Source organism: Sminthopsis crassicaudata, chromosome 3 (genome assembly GCF_048593235.1).
Source record: "Sminthopsis crassicaudata isolate SCR6 chromosome 3, ASM4859323v1, whole genome shotgun sequence".
Classification (NCBI taxonomy): Eukaryota; Metazoa; Chordata; class Mammalia; order Dasyuromorphia; family Dasyuridae; genus Sminthopsis; species Sminthopsis crassicaudata.
Window position 1 is genome coordinate 210172152 of NC_133619.1, and position 19134 is coordinate 210191285.

The 19134-nt window shown below is 35.5% G+C and overlaps 1 protein-coding gene across 1 annotated transcript in view; it reads right to left on the bottom strand.

Annotated features, from left to right (window-relative positions):
- Positions 1–1728: 1728 nt before the first annotated feature.
- The window catches only part of LOC141560984 (uncharacterized), a 103769-nt gene continuing 86363 nt past the window's right edge, over positions 1729–19134 (bottom strand). The window contains exon 8 of the mRNA XM_074299855.1: positions 1729–2694. Within this exon, the coding sequence (XP_074155956.1) occupies positions 2612–2694 (83 nt within the window). The 3' untranslated portion in view covers positions 1729–2611. The remainder of the gene's footprint in view (positions 2695–19134) is intronic.

The following is a 19134-nucleotide window of genomic DNA, read 5'->3' on the forward strand; positions in this document are numbered from 1 at the left end:
ACTTTTCAATGATGGGGACAGAGGGAGGGAGAAAATTTGGAACTCAAAAACTTTTTAAATAAATTTCCAAAATAGTTTATATCTAATTGGAGAAAAATAAAAATTTTTAAATAAGTAACAACACAGAAAAGAAAAAAGTCAATCAGTTTTATTGGGTATTTGAAATATTCAATGTTATGTTAAATTTTTTTTCAGTTTAAAAGGTCTCTGTCAATATAAGTTCAACATAATGTAACTGCTTCAATATTTCTTTTCCACAAGTATTAAAGTTAATTCTCTTCTTTTTAGCAATATCATGAAACTTTTCCCACTGAGTAGAATTATTTTTCTTTAGTTTGAAACAAATTGAATGGTATGGAACATGGAGCACAATGGGTGCTGGGAAAATTGTTGTTAGGTAAATAGCATCATTTCAAGTAAAGAATGTAATATGCTCTTATTTGGATGTCTACTGTATAACTGGCTAAAACCTCATTTCAGATTTGTAAGTGAATTCATTCTTTCCAGTCAACATTAAAAAAATAATTATTTTCTAGGGTTTACATGTAAATATATGTACACACACACACACACACACACACACACACACACACACACACACACATATATATATGTATATTGTAATGTGCTGTTGTCTCCAGAAACTGCCGATTACTCTCTGGTCTAGAGGAGAGACTTCTTCCTCCAGAGATCCACCTCAAGTCTGGTCCAAACAAGATTCTATCTCTCGAGTGCTGCCCTCTTTTATTCTCCCAGAGAATGGGCGTGGGATAACTCAAGGGCTTCTGGGAAAAATTACTTCAACCAATGAACTTGCTCCTCCTAAGCATGCAAGCTCCTCCCCAGGAATTCACAAGTAAAACTCCCAGTAAAGGCCAGAAATAGAGAATTGTCAAGTACCGACTTAGCACTTAGTAAGAACCTAATATCACATTATCTCATTAGCACTTAGTAAGAACCTAACAATATCTATCTATCTATCTATCTATTATAAATAAACAAATATAGTTTTAACCATGTTGGTGTTTAATTATTTCAATCGTATCTGACTCTTTATGACCCCGTTGGGGTGGTCTTGGTAAAGATAATAGAGTAGTTTGCAATTCCTTTTCAAGCTCATTTTACAAATGAGGAACTGAGGCAAAAAATATTAAGTGATTTATCCAGTGATTACATAACTATTAAGTATATGAGGTCTGATTTGAACTCAGGGAAAATGTGTCTTTCTGACTTCAAGCTCAGCACTTTATCCACAGAGCCTAAATCCAAATTTTACACCCACACCCACAACCACCCACCCATCCACCCACACCCACCCATACCCACACCCACACCCACACCCATTACAATCATTTACTTCTTTCTGCATATCTTTATATATCTTTCTGCATCCTGCTTGAGGGATTTTTAAAACAACACAAATATCAAACAAAGTGTACTCATTTAAATCCTATAATTAAGTGTATTAAAGTTTTCAAACTAAAGAGAAAAAAACAGAAACACCACATTTTTATTGCTTTATTGTGTATAAATATCATGGTTTATGAAATACAAATTCAATTATAGGACAAAAAATATAGTATTTATATTTACAAAATCCAATTACATTTACAAAATGCCTTTAAAAATATCTTATTAGTTAGAAGAACGAATTATGAGAAATATTAAAATCTATTAATTCAGTGTTTGTCAGTTTTACTTAATTTTATATACTAGAGTTTTTGCTTGTTTTTTTTTTTTTTTTTTTTTTTTTTTTATCATTTTCTACAGGATTCCTAGAAATAAATAGATAAGTCATTTGTATTTGGGTTGCATAATAAAAAAATTAAAATGAAATAAAATTGGGAACAAAAGCTTAGATAAGGAATTTATATACATCGTAAAACTATATTTAAACAAAGTAAAATACAAATTCATTTAAAGACAACATGTTTGTGTGCACTAAAAATATACATACATAAATATATAAGCTTAGCTACTAAAATCTTCAAGCTATGTAATTGAATCCATAATTGGATTATGTTGCATTTGGACTATTTTTCAGACTTAGCCTGCTATACAAATGTTATTGAAATAGAAGGTATGCCTTACTAAGTATGGCATACAAAATGTCTGTTGAAATAAATTCATATGCTTCAAGTTCATCATCAGTGCTTGAGGTACACAGTTCTCTATCAATTTCAATTCAATAGAGCAAATGAAATGATCCTTAAAATATGATGCTATCATCTATAATGTCAACATCAGTGTCCAATGTCAATTAAAATGTCAATTTTCAAAATCTTAAAAAATTGTTTTCTATCAGATAACAGTATGTTTCTGCCTCACAAATAAATTATTAAAAAAACTCTACTTATTTTTTAAAATGTGTTTTAGGTTTAAAATGATTTAACTATGGAATTATTCATGTATTCCAGTGAAATATATAACTGAATTGTGTAATCTGTATAATAATAGATATAAAATCATGTGTCATATTTAACTTAAAATATACAATATTGTACTATTTTTTATCTGAAAAATAATTGAATTATTTCTGTGATATATTCATGAAACTGAAAAAATATAGTATTCCACCTAAACTTATTGTTTTTAGAACATCATAGGAGAATTAGAAGATACAATCTTCAGAATCACGGTGACGATTGTGTAGTATAGTATGTCTAAGTGATGGTATACAGTTTCCACAGATATCTATATAAAAAGGAGAGAAAACAAGACATGATTAATTAAGATTTACTACACTTACCCTATGTTTGAAGGGCAAGAGGGTGGTGATAAACTTAATATATTTTCTTAGCTAATTGTACCAAAACAATACAAAAGTTTTAACCACTGGGATAAAATCCTGACTCTATATCTGATATTAAGTTCTCCTTTTGATTCCAGAATGAGCGATTTTTAATGCATGATAATTTAATTTAATTAAATGCATGAATAAATGCAACATTATTTAATGCATAATTACCAATAATCCAAAAACAAATTAAAATTTACTCTAATACTTTTTTCTCTTCAGGCATTCCAAGATCGATTTATAAGCATTTATCATGCCATCTAACATGTCCTAGGCAGGAAAACAAGTAAAAGGAGGAAAAAATCTGTAAATACAAAGAAACATTTTGAAATCTGTGTTCCTTTTTAAAAGTATACAAGCAAAGCAGAAATAGTCTTTTACTCAACTGACTTTCTATGAAGCCCACTGTAGATTTTTTTTTAAAGAAAATGAAAATTACATAGCATTTCATGTTTTACTTTCTAGAATAAAGGGATTTTATAGTTTAAAATATAACTCATTTACAATAGTTTCTCTAAGGTCCTAGATAATATCTGATGTCTCTGGCTCTCTTCAGATAGCTGTCTTTTGTTTTTATTAATTACTGTTTGCTTTATTTCTTTATGTGCTGACCTATAAGCAACAATTATACATCCTAAATAAATATTAAGATAATGACTTTGGAATCATATAATATTTATATTAAATGATTAAATGATATTTTACTCTGCTGACAGAAATCATATTAGGGAATATGAAGTTTAAATGATACAACTTATAAAAGGTACTAGTAGTTCATCAATATATTAAGTATACATATTGCATGTTCTTTGCTTGTAAAATTGAAAAGTATGGAGAGCCAGTATTGAATAAGTCCATGTACAGGAAGAGTCCAGGTCAGATATTACTTGAGAGCTGCTCTCAGCAAGGGTAAACAATTCAAAGCATTGGCTTATCCCTTAACAATCAATGAAAGACATGCTACAGATAAATTTAGGATTCTCTTGATGGAGAATGAATGTGACAGGAACAAGGTAGTACAACTATGCTATTTACAATTCTGTTTTGACAAATACCTTGTTATTGATAGTTACTGCTATTTGCAACTCTGTTTTAACAAATACCTTGTTAGTAAAAGCTACCGTTATTTACGACTCTGTATGAAAAATACATTTTTATTGCTAGTTAAGGTGGATCTGATGTATGTTCTATATATTAACCCTGAAATGTACATAGTGCCACCGGGAAATAGCTAGTGTTAATGCAACATTATATTAAAGAGGATATAAATGGTGGCTCTCAGATTAATAAAAGAAAAACTGTAAGACAAATTTTTCCACCTGACTTATGGATATTCAGTTCACTGGAACTGTATTCCAGCAGACAAGTATTTTTATTTTTGCATCTGGCATTCATGAATGGAAGAATTGGTATAAAGTGATGATCTGTCATAAATGGAATAATAATTTTCTAAGATGAAATGGTTAAATTATAATATATATATGTACACACACATATATATATATATATATATATATATTCTTTAGAGAAAGTCTGTGATTTGAATTTGTATATATACATACATACAATCATTTGTGGCAAGCAGATGAAATTTATGTGAAACAAAACCAAAATGGATCACACTATTACCAAAATAAAGGCCTAATTAAAAAAAAAAAGCCAAGAATATATTTAATTGAAGCTTTTTGTTTTCAAAACATATGCAAGGATAACTTTTCAACACTGACCCTTGTGTTCCAATTCTGCCCCCCTTCATTCCACCCCCTTCATTAGATGGCAAATTATCCAATATATGGTTAACATGGTAAAATATATGTAAATCCAATATAAGCATAGATATTTGTACAACTATCTTACTGCACAAGAATCAGATCAAAAAGAAAAAAATGAGAAAAAATAAAATTCAAGCAAATAATAACAAAAGAAATGAAAATGTTCAATTCCCACAGTCCTATCTCTGCAGGTAGATGGCTCTCATCAGCACAAGATCATCAGTGGAACTAGCCTAAATCATTTCATTATTGAGAAGAGCCACATCCATCAGAATTGATCATTATATATTTTTGCTGTTGCTTCATACAATGATCTCCTGGTTCTGTTCATTTCACTTAACATTAATTCATGATAAGTCTCTCCAGGCCTCTCTGAAATCATCCTGCTGATTGTTTCTTTTAGAACATATATAGAATACAAAATCAATGAAAAAGGCAACCTGGAGTTAATATAGCAGGTCTAGGTCTTTATGCAGACACTTTAGCACAGATTAATTATCCTATAGCAGCATATGAACAAATTGCCGCTGCTGCTATCAAAGGATGGGGCCCCCTCCCAGGAAGGCAAGGAGAAGCCTTCATGAAAATAGAGCAAGGTCCAAATGAACCCATTGCTGATTTCGTGGGATGTAGGCAAACAGCTGTCATACAAACTATTGGTGAAAATGCAGGAACAGGAATTATAAGATAACTTACTAAAGAAAATGCTAATGAGGTTTGTAGAAGAATTGTACTAGGACTAACCAAGGATACTCCTTTAGATAAAATCATAAGATGATGTGCCATAGTGGGCACAAATATCTTTTATACCCAGGCTATGATGCAGACTTTTCAAGATCTGAACATGGGAAGAGGGTCCCTTTTGGCAAAGGACTTCCAGAGAGAATCATCAATACTTTCAGTGTGGTAAAGTAGGGTTCAATGTTGGCATAGAAGACAAGATGGAAGAACAAGACCCAAAACCCTATGTCCAAAATGCAACGGAGGCTTCCATTGGGCATCAGAATGTAGATTGACTCAGGGAAAGAAGAGGCAGGGCCCCAGGCAAAAAACACTTGGAGCATGATGGCAGCCAATCTTACAGTCAAAGAGTCTTTAGAAGTTCAGTACTCTGACATGATCAATCAGCCGAGAAGCAACCTGATGGAAGAAAGGGATTACAATTGGGGATGCAGCTAGGAATACTGAGAAATTCTCTGAAGAAGTGAAATATGCCCCTGTCCAGGCACAGTAGGGTTGACCATTTCACCTCCTGAAAGTACTTAGAAAACAAAACAGTATCTATCCATACACTGATTTGGTAAACTGGAGAATGTGCAACTAATATCCCAGTCACTAATACAGGTAGACAATGTGTGACTTATCAACCAGTAGAAGTTGTAGCGAGCTGTCGTCTCCAGAAGCTACTGGATCGCTCTCTGGGAAGAGATCTGCTGTGTCTACTCAAATCTCTCAGACAGATTCTTCTTCCTGTAGTGAACCGTTGTCTCCAGGTAGTTGCTGTTAACTCTTGTCCAGAGAAGTGACTTCCCTTCCTGCAGAGAGCTGCGTCAAGCCAGATGTAGTGCAGAGTCTTCTCCTCTTCCTGGAGTGGTGTCCTCTTTTATCCTCCCAGAGAATGGGCATGGGATAATGCAAGGGCTTCTGGGAAGAACCACTTCAGCCAATGAGCTTGCTCCTTCTATCAAGTCAACCTGAGTTCTCACCTTGTAATTGTCCAGACAACCTGAATTCTCACCTTATCACTGTCCAGACAACCTGAGTTCTCACCTAGTAATCCTAACATCTCCCCCTTTCTTTTGATTTAGAACATAGGATAGTCATGACCTTGAAACATAAATCCATCAATATGGGAGGCATTACACATAATTACATAGATTACATAAGCACATAGTAACATAATACATGCTAGAAGTATATAACAAATAACATGATAAAATAATCATAAATTGAAAATTTATAAATGTCCATAAGTCCATTGTCCATTAGTCTCATCTTGTGTGAGGAAGTCCAATGATTCCTGCTGGTTTTAAAGTTCTTTAACAGTCTTTTTATTAGCCATGTTCTTTCGGTGTAAGATGTTTCTTAGATCTTCTCCTTTATTTTGAGGTCTTTCTCTTTTTCTGTCTCTCTCTGATGGACAAAGCGAATATGACTTGTTGGCACCCATCTGATTTCTTCTCCTGTTGAAGAAATACAAGCAAACCCTCTCTCCCAGCCAGCCAACCTATCTAATTTCCTTCTATTTACCACTTTTTAAATCTCTTCTCATCATCTGGCAATTACATTGGAATTGTTTGCACTGGACACAGCCCTGTTGGTTTAAAAGGCCTGTATTCTCCCCAAGTGAAATCCATTTTTGCAATCTGATTGCCTTTTGGCTGACTGATTGGGTAATCCCTTTCTGCCATGTGATTGCTTTTCTGCTGGTTGATTAAATCAGAGTCCTGGCCTTCTAAAGGTTCTTTGGGTGTAACATCAGCTGCCATCATGCCCCAAGTCTTTTTTGCCTGGGGCCCTGGACCTGGGCCCCTCATCCCATTTCCCTGAATCATTCTATACTCTGATGCCCAATGGAGTCCTCTGTTGCATTTTGGACATGGGGCTTTAGGTCTTCTCTCACCCTGTCTTCTCACTGTATCTCCATACCTACACTGAGCTCTTAGATGTCCAATTTTTCCACATTGAAAACATCGCCGAGTTTCTCTAGAAGTCCCTTGCCAGGAGGGACCCTGCCTTTCCACATTCATCATTGTCCGGGTGTAAAAAGCATTTGTTCCCACTGTAGCACAGCATCTTATGATCTCCTCTAAAGGAGCATCTTTGTCTAATCCCCATATAATTCTTTTGCAAATCTCATTGGCATTTTCCTTAGCCAGATGTCTGGTCATTATTTCTGTAGCTGCATTTTCTCCAATAGTTCTTTTGACAGCAGTTTGCAAACGTCCCACAAAATCTGCAAAAGGTTCATTGGGACCTTGCTGTATTTTAGTGAAAGCCTCTCCGCGATCTTTCTGTCCAGGGAGGACACCCCAAGCTTTTATTGCAGCCTTAGCAATTTGTTCATATATTGTCATGGTATAATTAATCTGTTCTGAATTCTCTCCATACTGACCTTCACCAGCTAAGTGCTCAAAAGTGAATTGTGTGTTAACTCCTATTTCCAAATTGCATCTGACTTGAATTTTACGTAATTCATGAAATTCCGCAAGCCATAGCAAATTTTCTCCAGGTTGCAGGCATGTCCTTGCTATGGATTTCCAATCATTCGGGGTTAGGACTTCATAAGACAAACCATCTAGTAACATTTTAACATAAGCTGATGTAGCCCCATAAAGGGTACAACCTTTTTTCAAATCCTTAATTTTATTCAAATCTAAAGGTGCATATCTTCTCCTTTTATGACCTACAGAATCAATATTTTCAATCACAGGATATGCATGTATAAAATCACTTATATCCTGTCCTTCTTTCTTAGCTTTAACCAATGATTTTTCTAATCTTGTCATAGGCTTATGCTGCTTCACAGGCAATTCTGTTTGTGTTTCTGCCTCTTCCCCTCCTTCTTCCTCCACCTCTGAAGGTGGAGTTGATGTGGGCCTGTCAATAATCTGTTCTCTAGGCAGGGTTGAAGCTTCTTCAAGAGAATCATACCATAATTCCTCATTTAAATCCTCTTGCTCTAGGGCAAGATCTTGATCTTTCCTTTTTTCCTCACACTTCCTCCTCTGTTGATTTTTAAAACTTTTCCTTCTCCTACAACTTGCTTGATAGTTTAAGGCTAATTGAGCTATGTTGTAGATATAAAATACTTCTGCAGAAATTGAACAAGGCCCATTTTTTGCATGAAATTATTTCATTTCAAATCCCACTAGCTTCCATTTATCTACATCTATCTTTTCTTCCTCTAAGAACCAAGGGGATGTGCGTCTTAATGCAGCCAAGAGTTTAGCAATCTGTACCCAGGTTACAAGTAAACTCTGCTCCTCAATTATCTTGATTATACTCTCTATAGTACCACTCCTGAATGGAGCTGAGGTTGCGTCTGGGGCTGAGGTTGAGTCGGCTGAGGTCCAGGGATTGAATATAGCTAACATCTGCCCCATTTCAGCTATAAGAGATTCCTGGTTTAGCCCTTAACAAGTTAAGTTCCTTATTTATCTATTAGCACGCTCACTTAATCTTTAACAAAGTTTCCTCGTTACTCACGGTTCTGGGTCAGAGAGACTGAGATCTGGATGGGAGGCTTTTCCACTGGAATCAGGACCGTGTCTGTCCCTGTTCGGGCACCAAATTGCGAAGGTCTGGACTAGCTCCTCTTGTCAGGATAAGCAAAAGTCCTTGCCCCACGTGTGGACGCCAATTGTAGCGAGCTGTCGTCTCCAGAAGCTGCCAGATTGCTCTCTGGGAAGAGATCTGCTGTGTCTACTCAAATCTCTCAGACAGATTCTTCTTCCTGTAGTGAACCGTTGTCTCCAGGTAGTTGCTGTTAACTCTTGTCCAGAGAAGTGACTTCCCTTCCTGCAGAGAGCTGACTTCCCTTCCTGCAGAGAGCTGCGTCAAGCCAGATGTAGTGCAGAGTCTTCTCCTCTTCCTGGAGTGGTGTCCTCTTTTATCCTCTCAGAGAATGGGCGGGGGATAATGCAAGGGCTTCTGGGAAGAACCACTTCAGCCAATGAGCTTGCTCCTTCTATCAAGTCAACCTGAGTTCTCACCTTGTAATTGTCCAGACAACCTGAATTCTCACCTTGTCACTGTCCAGACAACCTGAGTTCTCACCTAGTAATCCTAACAAGAAGTAATAGCATCAGGTTTACTGATATATACTCCTGATAGGCAATCTGGTGATATTTACCCTGATTTTTACTCCCAGCAACAGAATCTAGGAATATTCTGGACTTCAGCATTATAGCTGACTGTCCCATGCTCACTATCTATGTAAATGGCATACCATTGAAAAGGTTGGTAGGCACAGGTACAGTGACAATTGAACCAGTCATAGGCCAAAGATTAAGGCAGACACCTATATGTCTGGCATAGGAGGATCAATAGCAGCTGAAATTAGTGCTACTCCTTTTATCTGGATACTTGCAGGTGAAACAGGTGTTTTTACTCCTTTTGTAGTTGAAAAAAAAAATCCCCATAAATCTATGGGGAAGAGACATAAAAGGATTATAAATGAGTACTTCAGCTTTTTAGGAAGGGCTGCTGTTGAAGGCCTGCCTGCACACTCACCTATTCCCATTCAATAGGAAAGTGATATATACCCTATGTGGGGTAGAACAGTGGCTCTTAACAAGTGATAAAATTCAGGCTTAATTAGATATAGTACAGGAGCAACTTGGCCAAGGACACTGTTCCCCTGTATTTGTTGTAAAAAAGAAATCTGGAAAATGGAGGATGTTGACCGATTTAAGAAAAGTAAATGAACAGATTTAAGAAAAGTAAATGAACAGATAGAAACAATGGGAACTCTTCGGCCTGGACTACCATCTCCTATTCAGTTGCCTAGAGAATGGGCTTTTTGTGTTATAGATATTAAGGTTTGTTTCTATTCTATCTCTCTGGATAAGGGGGATATGAAAAGATTTGCTTTTTCAGTACATGTCAGTTAATTTTGCTGAGCCTTATAAAAGTTATGAATGGACAATTTTGCCACAGGGAATGAAAAATAGCCTTTATTATGTGTCAAATATATGTGGTTGGTACTCTTACTCCAGTAAGAAAAGCATTTCCAAAAGTTATGTTGTTACATTACATGGATGATATCTTGGGGTATGCACCTGAGCAGCAAATGTTAGAAGCATGTCTACAAAAGATCATAGAAACACTAATAAGGAACTACAAATTGCATATAGCTCCAGAAAAAAATTCAAAAACACACTTCTTTTAAATATTTAAGATATGAAGTATATCCTAAGGTGCTTACAATACAAAAAACTTTCTTTAGGAACAGAAAAGTTGAATACCTTAAATGACTTTCAGAAATTGACAGGAGAGATCCAGTGGATTGGTCCAGTGTTAGGCTTAACTACCTATCAATTACAAACATTATATAACATTTTAAGGGAAGATACTGCTTTAAATTCAGCACATCAGCTTACAAAAGAAGCTCCAAAGTCCTTGAGAGAAGCTGAAGTGGCTTTATCCAATGTGGTTGAAAGAGTTACTCAAAAACTCTTGGAAATAACAGTTTTTGCTACCAAAGAGACACCCACAACAGTCCTTCATCAAGTACACAATGTGATTGAGTAGGTGAACCTCCTAGCACAACCAAACCAAAGCCTTACTTCTTACCCAGTGTTTATGGCTAAAATCTTACTCGTTATTAAGCAAGTAAAACAATGATCTAGGATAAAACCTGACAAGATATACACCTTTTATACCAATACACAAATTAATGTATGCTGTAAAAACCCCCCAAAGTGGCAAATTTTATTGGCCATAACTCCAAATTTTACACACAGGTCTCCATTAAAGATAACTCAGCTATTGCATAATTGGGAACAGAGTTTCAAAGAAAAGATTTCTAAGGTTCCTCTTAAAGAACTAACCATCTTTACAGATGCATCCAAACATAACATTTGTGCTGTGTACTCTCATGACTTAACTATAAAGAGAATAGTCAAAACTCCTTTTCAGTCCACTCAGCAGAATGAATTGTATGCAATCATGCTAACTCTTTGTAAATATAATATTTGATTCAGCCTATTTAGTAAATGTGGTACAAAGATTGCTATAGCCCAAATAAAATTTGTAACTTCTAGTATATATCATCTCTTTAAGGAACTTCAAGAGCAAGTGAGAAAGCATCTAGGTAGGATCTTGCACATCTACTCTCATAGTGGACTTCCAGGTCCTATTTTTTTTTATGGAAATTCAAAGGCAGATTGCCTTCTAACCATGTTAGCCAATACGCCTTTATTTCAAGAAGCTAAAGGATCTTATTCTGAATGTCATCAGGCTGCTTAAGTTTACATTTCCAATTTGGGATAACAAAAGAGGAAGCTAGGAGTACAGCAAAAACTTGTACAGCTTGCCTTCCTTTCCACACTCCTACACTCCCTCCAGGGAAGAACCCTCATGGTTTGAGACCCAATGAAATTTGGCAAATGAATGTGGCCCATTGTAAGTCTTTTGATCATCTGTCTTTTATCCATCTTGTAGTAGACACCTTTTCAGGATTTACTTTTGCAGTATCAGCAGCAAAAGTGACTGCCCAAGTAGTCAATTAATTTCTCATACAAGCTTTTGAAATTACGGGTGTGCCACAAGCAATAAAAACTGATAATGGACCTGCATATACTTCTAAACATTTTGCACACTTTTGTGCACAATATCAGATTTTACACACCACTGGCATACTTTTTAATTCTTAATTCTAACAGGCAATAGTAGAGAGGAGAAACAGAGACATCAAGCTACTCCTCCAAAAACAAAAGAAAGGAGTGGCTACAGGTAACCCTAGAGAACTTCTAAATTTAGCTCTTTGTACACTTAACTTCTTGATTTTTGATAAAGATGCACTAGCTCTGGCAGACAGGTTTTGTAACCCACCAGAAGGGCAGTGTCCAGTGCGAGCACCTTCATTACCTTGAGGTAATTGCCAAGTGATGTGGTGAGATCGAGAAAGTGGTGAATGGAAAGGACCTGATAGGTTAACTGCTTGGGGGAGAGGGTTTGCTTGTATCTCTTCAGATGGAGAAGGAATCAGATAGGTGCCAATGAGCCGTATTCACCTTGTCCATTGGAGAGAAGTGGAGAAGACCTTTGAAACAAGGGAAAAGATCCAAGAAACAGGAGGTTGTTGTTCCATCTCTGACTAAGTGCCACTGAAAAAGCATGACACTGAAAGTCAAAAATTGTCAATGAGACTGCTTCAGGACTTTAAAATCTGCAGGAATCATTGGATTCCCTGACATGTGAAGTAATGAACAATAGATTGGTTTTGGACTATCTCTTGGCTGTTGAAGGAAGTTATGTGTGATTGTTATTTATATACCCTCTTTCAAGACTTATGGACATATATAATTCTTCATGATGATTAATATTGTTTGTTATATCACTACTAGCTGTGTTATATTACTATGTGCTTGTGCAATACCTCCTATGTTGATGGATTTATGTATACCTGTTTCAAGTAAAACCCTTTAGCCCAAAGGAAACCTGCTAACAGTATCTGGTTTGGTGTTCTCACCTCCCTGAGAAATTAGGGAGGGCATGATCACCTTTTTTTTTTTTTTTTTTTTTTTTTTTTTTTTTTTTTTTTTTTTAGTATTTTCACCTCCTTTCCTGAGAAGTCAGGGATAGTGTAACCAGTGTTCTAAAAGAAAAGAAAGCAGGAGATGTAGAGGGTGGGAACTCTGGAGAAGTATACTTGAAATAAGGATACTTACAACAAGGTGTTAACTCAGTGGAATTGATGAGATGGTTCTCTAGTATACATATACTTAGTACTTAGCATGGTGATGTAATGGTTCTGTAGTTCATACACAATCTGTATGATGTAATGATATCATTGTAAGAGGGTATTTAAGAGCTTTAAAGACTGAAATTAAACATTCCATTTTTGACCATTCTCCTGGTGGCTGTCCTGCCTCATGTACTCCTCCAATAAGATCAAGATTGGGTCAGACTGAGACAGGAGTAAAGGAGACAGACTGTGAAGGAGACAATAAAGACTCTAGACTCTATTCCTGACCATTCTCATGGTGTTTATCCTACTGAGACTAAGGCCCATCTGAAGCTTCTCCAGAAAGCTAGTCCAAACATTACATGTGAAGAAGTTAGATGCTTTTTAGTGAATCCTTGAATTAAACTACAATGGACTGCTTCTACAAAAAGTGTATTTCCAATGCTTTATCACATTGTAGAAGTAGCTGTTGTGTTTGTCTTCCATGTGTTTGTTAAGATCCATTCAAGATGAGATATTAAAAAACAAAAATTAAACTGTCCATGCCTCAAAAAGATTGCAGTCCTAGTACACAATCTCTGGTGTTCTACTATATTAGAAAGTATGGTCATAGTAAATGAATTTGTATACAACCTGAGAGATAGATAGACAATATAGAATGGTTTACCAAAAGCAGGCTTCCCACTAGATGTCAATGCCATAAGAAATTGGGAGATGGCATGAATCACACCATTTTTAGATACCTAAATGTGAGAGTCTTACTCAGTGGTTAATGAGTCAACACTTTACTAAAGAAAATTAACCACATCAATAAATTTTCAGTATGAATAAAACTAGAAGAAACAAGGAATGGGAGGATGGTGCACACAGTCTTTTTCTTGCACAGATAATTAAAAGAGTTGGCAGAGTTTGTATCATTATATACCCAATGGAAATTAACAACAAAGCATCAGACATCTGGCCATTATGTCTGTGTTCATGGTAAGTATTAGCAAAAAAAAAATGTCATGAAGATAACTCAGTTCATTTGTGAACATATGTTGCAAAGAATGAGGGAATAGATAAATTCTACAAAGTTCTAAATAAGATCCTGAAAACTACATTAACATCTTAAAAAATCCAGAACAAATTAACAGAAGAGGATAGTAGGGGAGAAAGTGTGTTGGGAAATTTGCTTTAGGGTTAAAATATGAAAAGACCAAATATTTTTTGACCTGCACAAAAGGCTCATGCTTCTGTAAATCATGAACACTTCAAAGACAATGTAGTTTTAGAAGATGAGCACTAAAAAATTATCACAAGAAAAAATCAGAAACTCCCTTAACAGACAGGATGACAAGTTAGCATTGTGGAAGTGAATTTCAGCAAGACTGACTTGTTAGAAGACAGCTCAAAATCAATAGCAAATTAAAAGAAAGGATAAAGATAAAAAATGTAATCACAGCAGCAAGTTACTAACAGTTAATAAGAAACTCAAAATAAAAAAGGGAAAGTTATCTGTATCAAATGTCTCTATTTCCTATAAAAATTTGCCATGAGAAAATGATAAAAAAAGCTCAGAAATTATTTTAGCAGACCACCAAACACTTAGATGTTTGCTAATCATGCAACAATGCTCAATATTTTGGATGGCTGAAACAGTAATAAAGAGATTCAAATGATCACCAAGTTAGTTTTGCTCTTTCTAAACTTTCCTTCTCTAATTCTACCTATTTACAGCTGCCCAAATAATCTTCCTAAATGATTCCCTACTATTTCCAGGATAAAACTCTAAATTAACATATAAAAACATTTTGTGTCTAATTCTGACCTGACTTATCAGACTTATTTCAGACAATTCCTCATCAACATTGCTTATGCCTCTATAGACATAGGCATTCATTCAAACTATTTCATCTCCTGTCTCTAACTTTATACAGACTTGTCTTGAATGCTGTGAATACACACTCTTTTTCTCTGACTCCACCTTTAAAAATCTTAGCTTCCTTTTAAGCTCCATGCCCCAGGATCATCTCTTGTAAGAAGCCTCCCAAGTTATTAGTGCTTTTTCCTCTCTAAAATTATCTTGTGCTTATTTATCTATGGATATGGTATGAGCGCTTTGAGGGCAAGAATTAGTTTTCATTTATTTTAATGCCTCACAAAATACATTAAACACAGAATGTATCTAATAAAGTCTTGTTATATGGCAGTTATGTTATAGAATAATTTCTATGCAAAATAGCATAAAAACATTATCCACATATATGATCAGAAAAGCACAGGCAGAGCCAAGATGGTGGAGAGTAGACAAGTTTTTATTTGAGCTCTTCATGACTTCATGATTTCCCTCAGATCAAGCTTCTGAAGGGGTTTTCAAGTGACAGAACCCACAAATATTTAGAGTGTAACAAATGTGTAGCAGAAGATATTTTGGAAGAACTTCAGGAAAAGCTGTCTCAATCAAGTAATAGGGGGAGCAGAGGGAGTTGCAGGCCAGAACAGGCATAGTACAGTGCAAGAGACCCAGGGCAGAAAGGCATCCATGTGCTGGGGGAAATCTAGTGGGAAGCTCATAGCCAAAATACAACTGTGTTTGCAACTCTATCCTGGTTCAAAAACCAATGGATGAGCAGATTAACTGTGAGACCTCCATCACAAGTGCAAATGACAAAAAGTGAGCTCTTGTACCCCAATATAATGTGGAACTTGGCCATGCCCACCTAGCATGGGAATGAAACCCACAGCATCAGCCCCAGGGCAGTGTGAAGCTACTGCCCCTTGGAAAGGAAGCTTGGAACAATCTCCCCTTTGCTCTAAGAGTAAAACTTATCCTTTAAAATGAGCATAAAAGCAAAATAAGCTCTAACATAGATAGCTTTTATGGAGACAGGGAACAGATCTCAAACCCTGGGGACACTAATGGCAAAACATCTCCAGATGAACCTCAAAGAGTGATATAAATTGGTCTAGACTTCATAAGATTTTCTTGGAAGAATTCAAAAAGAATCTTAAAAGAGAGTTAGAAGAAAATGAGAAAAGGAAATGAGAGCTCTGGAAAAGGAAACTGAAATTGTCTGAAGAAAAACACTTTTTAAAGAGTAGTTTTGGCAAAATGGAAAAAGAAAACAACTTCTTGAAAAACAGAATTTCTGAAACAGAAAAAGAAGTTAATGAACAAAACAACTCATATAAAAGTTCAATTGACCAAATGCAAAAGAAGATAAAAAAGCTAACTGAAGAAAAGAATTCACTAAAATTTGGAATTGAACACATGGAATCAAATGATTCAATGGGACATCAAGAATCAGAGAAACAAAACCAAAAAATTTAAAAAAAGAAGAAAATACCTCCTTGGAAAAACAATTGACCTGGACAATAGATACATGAGAGAAAAAATCTAAGGATTATTGGACTTTTTGAAAACCACGATTAAAAAACAAAAACAAAAACAACAACAACAACAACAAAAAACACCTTAGAAAACATCTTTCAAGTAATCATCAAGGAAAACTGCCCTAATGTCCTAGAACTGGAGGGTAAAATAATCATTGAAAGAATCCAAAGATCACCTCCTGATCTTTGTTGTATCAGAAGTTGGAACAGAAAGCTTTGCAAGGGTCAATGCTGAAAAATTACTCATGCATATATGTTTAAATAAAAAGCTATAATAAAAAAAATAATATTTTTTTATTATTTTTTATTATAGCTTTTTATTTACAACATCGTTACATGGGAAGATGACATATTTAACTCTTGAGAACTTTATATTTATTAGGGGTATATTTAGAGGCTATATGTCTAATTTGTCTTTATTGTAATGATATATAAAAGAATATATAGATGGAAAAGGGAAAGAAGAAGCAAGGGGAGATGAAATGGGGTAAATTACATCATATAAAGAGGCAAAAAATGCCTATTATAGTTAAGGAAAAGAAGGGCGGGCGAGGGATGAGCATTATGTGAACTTTAATCTCATTGGATCTGACTCAAAGAGACAACATAAGACATTTATTTTAGTATAGAAACTTGTCTCATCCTATAGAGAAATAGGAGGAGAAAGAGAAAAGGAAGAGAAATAGTAGGAAGACCCAAAAATAGAAGAGGAAGGAGATAAGAAAGGAGGTGTGGCTGTAAAAAAAGAGGGTAGATATTTGAGAATGTTGGTGGTCATAAGAAAAACTGTGGTGAGGAGGGAAAAGGGGGAAAAGAAATATATAACTTGGGGAAAATAAGATGGTGAGAAATAGAGAGTAATTTTATCTGTGAATGTGTATAGAATGAATTCTTCCATAAAATGGAAGGGGAAAGCAACTGAATTAAAAGTCAGAATCCTACAATATATTGTTTACTAGAAACACATTTAAAGCAGAGCAAGATATACAGAATAAAAATAAAAGGGTGGAGCTGAATGTACTATGCTTCAGCTGAAGGGGTAGCTGAGGATCTCACATAAAGCAAAAACAAAAATTAGATCTAATTAAAATAGATAAGGAAGAAAACTACATTTTGCCAAAGGGTGCCATAGATAATGAAGAAATACCAGTACTAAACATATATGCACCAAGTAGTATAGCATACACGTTCCTAGAGGAGAAGTTAAGAAAACTCCAAGAAGAAATAGACAGCAAAACTATATTAGTGGTGGCTCTCAACAATGCTCTATCAGAACTAGATAAATCAAACCACAAAATAAATCAGAAAGAAGTTAAAAATGTAAATAGGATTTTTTAAAAGTTAGTTGTGATAGATCTCTGGAGAAAATTGAATGGAGACAGAAAAGAATATACGTTTTCCTCTATAGTACATGAAATCTCTACCAAAATTGACCATATAATATGGCATAAAAAACTTCTAAATCAAATGCAAAGAGACAGAAATAATAAACGTATCTTTTTCAAATCATGATGCAATAAAAGAAGTGCAAAAAAGAACCCTGACCACAGAAAGCTACACTCACAATAAGATAGATCAAAACACAAACTCAGAAAAGGACAACAAAATCAAAATGTGTATGTGTCAAGCCTTAATGGGGAAGTAGGAATTGGTCTCAAATTCAAAAAGTCCTCTAGGAAGAACTCAAAAAGGATTTTAATGATTATGTAAGAAAGATAGAAGCAAGCTTAGGAAAAGAAATGAGTTTAATATGAGAGAATTATGAATAAGGACTCCACAGCCTAAAAAAGAAAGTACAAAAACTGACTGAAGAAAAAATTCTTTAAAAGCAAAATTGAAAGACTTCTGGGGGGAGAGCCAAGACGGTGGAGATGACACGCGTTTCTTTTTGTCCTTCTCTACAACCCTCACATTAATTATGAAATCCAACCTCTGAATTAGCTCTGAACTGGCAGAACCCACAAATATTGAGAGTACAACAAATTAGCAGTAGAAGATAATTTTGAAGATCGCCAGAAAAGGACTGTTTCAATTGGAATCAGGAGGGAGGCAGCCAGCAAATGACAGTGCAGAGAGCCCAGTGTCTTGCAGCGGTGCAAACTCTGCAGGTGGACTCCAACAGGCTAGTACAGACTGCATGGCAGAGAATCTACAGGGAGGAATCTACAGGAACCTACAGCAGTGTTGGCCTCTCTGCCCTGGTTGCAAGCCAGTAGATCAGCAAAGAAGTTATAAAACATCCAACACAAACACAAAAGATCAATAGTGAATCCTGAAATACCAGAATCTCATGGGACCTGGCCATGCTTATCCAGCACTGGGACTGAATCAGCACTGACCCAGTGCAGCCCAGCAGCTTGGAAAACCCCTCCCTAAGGTCATTTAAGAGACATTAACTTTTTTTTTTTCTTTTTTATGAGTAAAAAAGTAAAGAGGACTCTGACAATACAGAGCTTCTATGGTTAAAGAGAACAGATTTCAAACCCTGAAAAGAATAAAGGCAGACTGTTTCTAGATGAAGCCCCCAAAAGTGATGTAACCTAGTCCCCATCACACAAGGCTCTCCTAGAAAAAAATTAAAAAAGAATCTTAAAAGAAAGCTCGAAGAAAAATGGGGAAAGGAAATGAAAAATTTGCGAGAGAGTTTGGAAAAGGCATATAACTCCTTGAAAGATAGATTTGATAAAATGGAAAAAAAAAGCAACTCCCAGAAAAACAGAATTTGTGAAATGGAAAAAAGAAAATAACTCCTTAAAAAACAGAATTTGTGAAATGGA